Here is a 9586-nt window from a genome sequence, read left to right as displayed (position 1 = left end):
CGAGGAGGATGGCCACCCGTCCTGGTTCTGGTTCTGATGGCGGTTTCTTCCTCTTTGTTTCTCTCCACAGTCGCCGTGTGCACCCTCAGGACGGGAAACTGGACCAAAGAGAAGTGCAATCTGTTGGTTTCCTTAGCAAGGAAATTGGAAAATGGACTAATTTTGAATTTAATTAATTGGATTTGATTGGATTGTGATTACAATGAGTAGGACTCTAATTTACTTGAATTTGATTGTATCATTGAAGTGCCTTTAGCTGACATTTGTTCTTATTTTGGCGCTATCCGTTTTATTTTGAAATTTTAAACCGGAAGTCCGTACATTAAACAGAGACGTGACTCTTTTGGTTAACGTTTGTTTCATCGACAACGGTGTTTTGTAGGCGAGTGCGCCGACGTTTCAGCCATTTCTTTAGTTGCTTTCACTCCTTTTGTCAGGGTCCTTCAGAGACAGAAGTGGGTCTGGTCCGTGACGGAAGCCTCGGAGTAAACGCAAGTTAGATTTCCCTCCATCTTTTTTCTTTATTTTCCCCTCTCGGCTGGCTTTTTTTTAGCCAGCTGCATCTCGTCGAGATGGACCCAGCAAGCCGATACCAAGTGGTGAGTACAGCCTGACGAGCAGAGCTCAAAACACCGTTTAACAGCTCGGCCTGCCGGTCACAGGAAACGGGGCCTCGGTTCAAAACAACGAACCAGCGCTATTTGTTTTCTATTAACTATAATGCGACGATAACAAACGCATTATATAACACATTTTGGGCATTTACCGTCGTTATATTTCGTCTTTAATGTTCCTTTAAAGTCTTTGTTTTGACAATTAGCATCTCACGAGCTACTTCCCCCTTAGCCTAGCTAACGTTAGCCTAGCCTAGCCAAAGCTAAGGCTCGTAGGCCTTTGAAGTTTAACTCGATTGCTAATAGTTGTGACATTAAAGCACGTTGTTCGAGTTGTGTTTACACCTCGCAGGTTAAACGATACAGCTTTTTGAAGGTTAACACAGACGCCAATAACCTTAAGCGAATTTATTAATTAGCAGTTATTTATGTGGTCTTTTTTTGTTGTTGTAAAAAGTAAGCTAGCCGAGTTTTAACAGGGCGGGGAAGGCAGACAACAAGCGAGTGGTTTTTGCCAGTTATTCCTAAATAAGTGAGTAAGATTTGCCTTTTCTGACCTGATCATGTGTTTTGTTATTTCTATAATTCCGTTAAATGTTCCACATGACACGCCTAACAACTTCACGGGCTTATACAGTAACAAAACTGGCTGAGATGTTTTGAAATCGCACCTAATCCTGGCGAGAGAAATCCCCACTTTGTGCTCAGATTCCTGTGGATGTGGTTTTGACAAATAATCCCGCAGGATTCAGTGTGAGCCAATAACACTCCAGATACCAAGAATAACACAGTAGGAGTTGATATGTGTTCTTAGGGTTTTTCTAGGGTCAGCACAGCTGTGGTTTGTGTCTCCTCATCACATCTTTCTATTACTTTGCTTCGTCTCCACATAATACTCAGATTTCCTGTTCTTTGCAGGCCTGCATGGGTTTCGAGTATATTTGGAAACATGAGGACGCTTGTGGCTATGTTGTTAATATCTTATGTAACCCCCTCTGCTTTGTCCTTGATTCAGAGCCAGTCGTCACCCACTTATTTACTCGCTCCCTTCCCCTGATAAGTTTATCTACTTGGTGAAGAGCAAACTTGTGTCTTTTAAAAAGAAAAAAACAAAGTTTCTCCCTTTATTACTCACACGTTATGAATTAATAATGGGTGTTTTCCCTGTTTGCAGTCGTGTTAAACCACAGCCAGAAAGTTCCCGGTACAGCAAGGAAAAAGTCTGCAGTTAGCTTTTTAAACACATAATTTTTTAATTCTGATAATTAGCTGACCACATCGTGCAAAGTGCAAGCTCAGCGGAGGCGTCAGAGGCAGAGCATCGCTTCAGAAATTTGTTTTAAGAACAAGCTGAACTGGTTCAACCGCCTTGATATTTCTGTCATTCCTCCACCGCGAGAAGAAGGTGGCGTGTTTTCACTTCTCTGTGTGTGTCTGCAGGATAACACACAAGCATGTGCAATGAAACCTTAAGGGGGGGTGAAGGAAGAACCTCATCAGCCTTCGCAGAGGACTCTGCTCTCTGAGTGTCCTTCTAGTAAATCTTTGGTTTATATTAACAGCATCGAGCTTGATTATCAGTAGTTTTTTAACAGCTCGTTCTTTGGGTGAGATGCATGTTAATCAACCATGAAATCGCAGTCTTGTCTGAGAAAACGGGGCATTTTTTTCCTTCAGTTTCCTGTTTGAACAAAGTTGGTGTCAGTGTTGTTATTTTGGAATAAAAGGCAGCTGCAGCGACCGTGGCTCAGTGGTTCGTTCAATAACCGGTTACTGGGTTCGAGTCCCACTCTGACAGCTGGAGGGGTGTCAGTCCACCTCCTTGTCACGGACAAGGTGCCCTTGAGCAAGGCACCGTACCCCCATGCTCCCCGTGAGCTGTGAATGGCTGTCTGCTGCTCCAGTGTATGGCATCTGTCTCTGAGTGTGTGACCCTGTGCATGTGTGTGTTCAACAGGTGCCAACCTGGATGGGTTAAAAGCATGACAATACATCTGATCCTAAATCTTAATCAAATAAATGTATTAATAAATCTTGATTAAATGATAAACTCTCCTCGGACGGTCAGCAGGAGCTGCTCTTTTTCTTTGCCCTTCCAGCCCCTCTGTGGGCATCACGTCTCCATCGCCCCTCTGTAATTTCAGAAGGCGTTTGGCGCTCAGCTCGGGCAAAAATTAATCTTCTTAAGTCTGTGGGTGGCTCTCGTGGATATGGCAGGGACTCTCATTCACTGATTACGTGCCTGCGGATCCTTTTTCCAGAGACTTGCCCACGTGGCCAAACATTCTGCTGAGGGCAAACGGTGCTGCTCACAGCAGACAAACACAGCCAGTCATTCTCCTCCTACACATACTTTTTATCGACAGGATTAACCGGCATTCATGTTAAAAATCTCTTTTTGCTCCTTAATAATATAGGAATTGTTCTGTTCTGTTCATTCAAAAGTCCTAAACCACCCCTACTTTCTTTATCTGAAAGTATATCCTTGGGATTCACCTTGTTAATTATGTCCTCGTTAAAAGTGAACTGAAACTTAATTACTGTTTTATTTGCTGGTTGTTTTCAGTGGCAGCTAATCTCAGAGAGTGATAATAAGTGTTACAGTGTGCGCCTTCCCCCTCCAGCAGCCCCGTGTTTTGGCTAACTGCTGTGCTGACGGCGCTGTCTCCACTTCTTTCAGTTGCACAACGAGGACGACTCCTCGGAGGCCGCCGCCGACAGCGAGCAGCAGCCGTGCACCTCTGCCACAGCCCAGGCCAGAGCGTCTCGACAGGAGCCGAACCAGGCCCAAGGCAGCCCGGCCCCTTCCCCGGCAGCAGGGGAGACATCAGGCGCCAGGACTCCAGGGGAGGCGGAGGCCCCGCCGCCTCCTTACGCCTCCATTGACCTGGGTGCAGCGGCTGCAGCACCTGGTATTGCTTTGCATTCTAACTCCTTGAGATGTTCTCAGCGTGCGGTTTGTAGCTCCCAGAAATAGCAGCAAGGCTTCATTTTTGTGTTTGTACCCATGAGTCATGCTGAGTTCCATGACAACATCACCACATTATTGGCAGCTGACTTTGCTCTGCTCAGAAACAGCGTGCGGTTCCCTCTGTGTTCTCTGTAACCAAGGCTTCTCCGCCACGTTGTTTCCACAGAGACGAGTTTCCAAGGCGACTTTCCAGTTCCTCCACCCTACAGCGTCGCCACCTCACTACCCACATATGATGAAGCAGAGAAGGCCAAAGCTGCCGCCATGGCTGCCTCCAGAGTGGAGGTGCTGCCCCGGGTAAGAAGACACGCCCACTCACGAGCCTCTTCTTCAGTGTTCCTGCCCTGTGCTTTTGTTAGCTAAGTGGCCGGTATTGTTTGAAATGTGAGTCACTTGGGTTGGGTTTAAACGTCTGAACAAAACAAAAGCTGGAAGTGAATAAGGAAGGTCAGACGTGTTTTGCAAACCCCAGTATTGATTTTTTTCTTTGCACAGTTGGTGCTTCTGGTCCTTTTTTAAACTTATTTATATATTTTTCATGTGCTTCTCCTTTTCCAAGGATGACGAGTTCCCTCCCAGAGACGATTTCAGCGACGCCGATCAGCTTCGAGTAGGAAACGATGGAATCTTCATGTTGGCCTTTTTCAGTGAGTCTGTCTCATTCACCCTCAAATATCTCTGTTTGCAATCAGAAGAGCGGGTCAGAGGCTGTTTAAACAAAGAGTGACACAATGTTAGCCGCCAGCCAGGAGGACACTCTAACTTTTTCCACCAGTGCCCCTAACTCAGAGCGCCACTTCACCACAACCCTTTAATTGCTTCAAAGGAATGTATTTCAGGAGGATTTATTTCAAAGTACTGCTTCAAGGAGTGGTTTCCAGGACAAAGATGAAAGCTTGTCCCAGATTTAAATGTCCTTTTAATGCAGACTAACGGAAATCTGCTTTTTCTCGGTCATGGTGTAAAATACTCTGAGACTAAGCCCCGGATTAACTGATATAAGTCCTAACCGGAGATTGTTGTAGTTTCCTAAAGAAGAAACGCGGATTAGTTGGACTTTGTTGATGAAAATCGACAATCGCCACCAGAAAGACAAAGTCCTTGTTTACAGAAGTGAACCACTGTAGTGATCTGATGGTTTTCGATTTCCTGTTACTAAAACAGGACGGTCGGCATCGTTTTGTCTGTTTGTGGCACCTTTCACAGAGAAACACGCACTTATATGGTGTCAGTTTATTAAATAAACACCTGAGACATCCAGGAACGACTGCACGGAAAACTTCAGGTGACTTTTCTCTCTGAAACAAAAGCAGCTCATGAGGATGATTAAAATAACTGCACATTAAATGAGAAGCAAACCGTGTGAGTGGTTCTTCATCTGAAGCTGGTTTCCTGTCTGTAAAACCTCTTATTAGTAGTTCCTCTTCTTGGGTTTCTGTTTATTTCTTGTTTTGGGGGGTTTGGGCTCTAGATTGCGACCAATTTGGTTGCACATGCGACCTAATTTCTCAATGATGTGACTAAAAAGAAATCCAAGGTCGCACCGGTGAAAAATAGTGTCTGAAAACCTCCATTTGGTTCAACAACAGACCCACATTAGGCCCATTTGTGGTCTAAACCAATCAGAGATAGCGAAGGGCGGGAGTCCCCTCTGATTGGCTGTGGTCCAGATATTCCTGTACATGTGTACGTTTGAAAATGCGCGTGCTGCGGTCAGCTGGGGGGAGGCGAGGGGCCTCGGCCCATCAGCTTTAGAGTGGAAATGGCTGCGGATGATAAGATGAAAAGAACGTTTGACAACTTCTTCGTGAAGAATGTTAAATTAAGGCCTGATTCGTCTGAAAGTCACAACCAGGGCTTACCAGTCTCGCACATTGAGTGCGACTGCCATGCTTTTCGGTCTTTTGTAACGCAGCTATCGCTATGGAAACGACAGGAAACAAGCAGGGCCCCCATGAGTCTGAGCAGAGCAGTTATTAATGACAACAATAATAATATTAATGAATGAGCCCCATTCCTGCGAGCCGACCAGGTTAAAAAGCAGATTGCATTATAAACTCTTGATCTGTAGTGGCTGGTATTATCTTTTTATTTGTTTTAGGAGTTTATGCTGCCTCAGATGAAGCATTTGCTGCTCTTGGTGAGCAGTGTCGTAACTGGCTGGAGATTTTTAGATGTTTTAAATTTAATTTATCTCGAGATGTTTTACGTTTAAATTTCAGCTCAGTGAAGCACTTTTCAGTCAAGAAAAAAAACGAAATAAAGAACTTTATGTTGACCAGATTGTTAGTTAATCATTTACCAGTCAATATTGCCTAAAATACAGGCAGCTATTTAAAAAAAAGATTGAACCTGTAAACCTAACTTTTGTGCTGTTGCAACCAGTGCAAAACGTTGGTCTGGAGCCCTGGGGTTTATTTTTCTATTCTTCCTCAAATGAAATGCTCTCCAGCCGAGCTGCTGATGTGACTAAACTGCAGGACTTTGTTTCCTTTTCTTTGATCCCACAGCTGATGTGTGCTGTTCATCTTCAGTGGTTTTTATCTATGAAATATTGTGATGAAAGATGGCTGTGGTCCAGGTATTTCAGAAAGCTATTTATTAAACCCTGGTTAAGCATTCTCAATCAAAGCCCTCTTTTGGCCTGATTTAAACCCTTAAGAGAAAAAGATTTTATGATTTGTGGTCGAGTGGCGAGCTAGTTTTCCAGCAAATGTCGGGTTTTAAAAGCGGTACAAGTGTTTTTCCTTCAGCTGATTCCACATTTTAAGGTCTCAAACCTTCTGAGCTTATCCATGAACGGACACGGTTCCCATTAAAATGAATTTGTCCGTGCGTTTGCCCTTTAGTGGCCTTCCTGTTCAACTGGATCGGGTTCTGTCTGTCCTTCTGTCTGACCAACACCATCGCAGGGCGCTACGGGGCCATCTGCGGCTTCGGCCTTTCCCTCATAAAGTGGATTCTCATTGTGAGGGTATGTTCTCTTTTAAAATATGCCTCAAAGATCAGCTCAAAAGACTTTCCCTCCATTAGGTGACATGTTTCTTGCTTTGTGTTCAGTTTTCCGACTACTTCACTGGATACTTCAACGGCCAGTACTGGCTGTGGTGGATCTTCCTGCTGCTCGGTGAGTGCACTGCAGCCTCTGAACCAGCATCGTTTTCTCTTGCCATAAAAGCCAAGGCCTTTCGTTGTGAAGTGAGTGAATAATTGTCCCTCTGCAGGTCTCCTGCTGTTCTTCAGGGGTTTCGTGAACTACCTTAAAGTCCGCAACATGTCGGAGAACATGGCCACGTCCCACAGAACACGCCTCTTCTTCCTCTACTAAAGGTGAACTAGAAAGAAAAAGAGACAAACACTTTGGTTGGTTGCTCCTTGCCCTAATCGGTGGATGTGTTTGTCTCCAGGTTTCCATGCCATCAGCGTTCCTTTCCAATGTGAAGTTCCTTCCCTCCCCCTCGAATGACCTGACTGAGAAGCCCGACAGCGAAGAGAGGAGACCGGGGGAAGAACGACGGAAAGAAGTGGGGAGAAAGTGTTACCAGTGTCATAAATAGCAAAGCGCGACTCGCTCTGAAGCTTCTTCTTCTGAGCCGAGCCGCAGATCTCTTCCCAGGTTCTCTCTGTTTTTCATTTTCCTTTGATTCAAAGCTAATGCATTTCCCCACAAAGCACAACGAAACGGCTTCAATCGGCGTGGAAAATCCATACGAATGAATTGCTTCTCCCGAGTTAACAGTAAAACCTCCGTGACTATCAAGTAACTTTGCTATTTTAAGTCCTAAATGTTCAGCGAGCCTTTTTTCTGAGCCTGTAGTGTTCAGTCGGCCTCTTTAGCTTCGAAGTTTCTCACATTTCTGTCTGAACTGTGGCACAACACAACTTATCCCAAACAGTTTGAGGTGCGATTTCCGTGGCTGTGATGTTTAATGTTCACAGGTAAAAATCTCAGCCTCCTCCCTAAAAACAGCAGCAACTGAAACAGTACGAGGCGAGACTGTCGATGGCTTTTGTTGCTGAGAACCCCTATGATTTGTTTTTCATCCAAACACCTGGGTTCATCTCTACATGACCTTTGCTAACACAAACTGGTTTCAAACCAGGAGTTTTGTGGTCATTTCAAAGACAAACCAGGACGGGTAAACGCTCCCGCTTTCTCCGTCTCTGGTTTAGATTATTGTGCTAGTTTTCGACCCGTTAAAACCCGCTGCTCCCTCTTAGCTTGGGCACAGGTTTATTGAGCATCGGGTTCTGAAGGCTACGCTAACAGCTGTGCTGGTCCTCATTTTCTCCTGTTTGAATCAAAGAAAAATGAAAAGAACGCTTCCAACAATAGTTTAATTGTGTTAAACCAAAACCGTTTGTATTCTGAACAGATTCGACCCCACATGCCAAGTTCATCTCGACACATTCAGCCGTAAAGCTTCTGCTTTCTCACACTCACTTCCTGAAAGTTACTGTGGAGCTAACACGAAAAAAAACGGTGTTTTTTGCCCGTGGAAAGCGGCTTAAAACCGGACACGTCCTGTTTCGGTGCTGGGGGATTATAAGCATTTTACATGCAATACAGAAACGTACGAGGACAACGAGAGTCTTATGCAATTTACTTATCTGTTATAGCTACAGTTATAGTGGATCAAAGGTCCTGTGGTAATGAAATAGACGTAGTTTAATAGTTAAATCATCACAGACTGAGATCCAAGTTACGACCTGTTGTGTTCAGAATGAAGTGCACACCTTCCAGCTTTATTTTACCTCCCAGTAAAGTGGAGGAAAATACTGTAACACCAAGTAAAAGACGACGTGTTCTGCATGTTCTGCATGACTTCAACTCATGGATCTCTCTCTGGGGTTTCAGCTTTTATTAGGTTTAAATATTTCTTCTTCTTTGTTCCTTTTTTTTTTTGAGGGGGGGGTGAGAACCTCGTGGTGATATGAAATGGCTCCTTTGATTACTATTATTGTTATTTGAAGAAGAAGAGCAACAAAATCGGGTTTGATGTTGCTTTTTCTGGTGAGCGTGAAGGCGATGAAGTCCGGATGCTGTTTGGTTTGAATGGAGCCTGAGAAATCTTGTTTCCAGTCTGACTGGATGAGAAAGGACGGGGGAAAAAAGAAGAAAATGTCTTTTAGAAAATTAAATGTATATACAAGCTTATGCCAATTGATAATATTTGCACTTTGAAGAACTTCTGTACAGTAAGATTTGTGAATCTGCTAAACTTGATGTGGGGGTAGAAAAAGAGAAGTTATCTTAGTCAAGTTTTTTAACTGGAATTCTTAATCATCCCAAATGGATCTGCCTTTTGCACTTTTGTTTCTCAAAATAATAATATTGTTAGTGTGTGTCTTGTTTAATTGCTTTTAACCTAAACTGTGACAGTTTGAGTATTGCCAAACCCTATTTTCTGTCTTTTGAAATGATTATTTTTTTTAATCTGTTGGTCATATCCCACTAAAGTTCATCTCAGCAATATCTTTCAAGTGAATTAAAGCTCTGCTGCACGATTTAACCCCGAGTGGGCTAATGTTAGGATTAATCTACTGCAAATACATCTTTGTCTTTGTATATAAACAAGCAGGGTGGGGGGGACATGAGGCAGCAGCCAAAGTTTTAGCTTTTTTTTTCTGGTCCAGGAAACTTCTCATAACACGAAGCAGATGGTTTGCATTTATTGTAACTGGAATTAAAATGACAAATCTTGCAAATATGCCAATAAAGTTCAAAAGCCTTCCACTGACACTTTATGATGGATTGTGTATGAAGCCCTCAAACAAAGAGTGTTTACTGGCTGATATTTTCCGATGCCGTTAAAGTTCGTAACTCACATCTGTCGGCACTATAAGCCGACTGTGGGCCTTTGAAGCCAGAGTTCATGTTTGTCCTTCATTTTTCATTTGATCAAAACATTCATTTGTCTAAAGTTTTAATTGGGTCACAGTAACTCATTTTAATTGTTTTTTCAAGTGGAAAAACTTGATATTTTCTTTGATTTTTGAG

At 43.5% G+C, this 9586-nt stretch overlaps 1 protein-coding gene across 1 annotated transcript; it reads left to right on the top strand.

Moving 5' to 3' along the window:
- Positions 1-367: 367 nt before the first annotated feature.
- Positions 368-9328, top strand: ndfip2 (Nedd4 family interacting protein 2). Its single transcript, XM_072369463.1, has 8 exons — positions 368-599; positions 3295-3526; positions 3752-3882; positions 4145-4232; positions 6435-6559; positions 6646-6712; positions 6810-6915; positions 6993-9328. The coding sequence occupies exons 1-7, from the start codon at positions 573-575 to the stop codon at positions 6911-6913; spliced, it is 774 nt and encodes a 257-aa protein (XP_072225564.1). The 5' UTR covers positions 368-572; the 3' UTR covers positions 6914-6915; positions 6993-9328.
- Positions 9329-9586: the final 258 nt, after the last annotated feature.

Source organism: Leuresthes tenuis, unplaced genomic scaffold (assembly GCF_036924035.1).
Source record: "Leuresthes tenuis unplaced genomic scaffold, fLeuTen1.0.hap1 SCAF_1, whole genome shotgun sequence".
Lineage (NCBI taxonomy): Eukaryota > Metazoa > Chordata > Actinopteri > Atheriniformes > Atherinopsidae > Leuresthes > Leuresthes tenuis.
This window is presented reverse-complemented; position numbering and strand designations above follow the sequence as displayed.

Excerpts from the sequence above, each read along its gene's own strand:
- ndfip2 (XM_072369463.1), top strand. The coding sequence starts at position 573 with ATGGACCCAGCAAGCCGATACCAAGTG. Across the intron at positions 600-3,294 it reads CAGCAAGCCGATACCAAGTG|TTGCACAACGAGGACGACTC; the intron begins GTGAGTACAGCC and ends CACTTCTTTCAG. Across the intron at positions 6,560-6,645 it reads AGTGGATTCTCATTGTGAGG|TTTTCCGACTACTTCACTGG; the intron begins GTATGTTCTCTT and ends CTTTGTGTTCAG.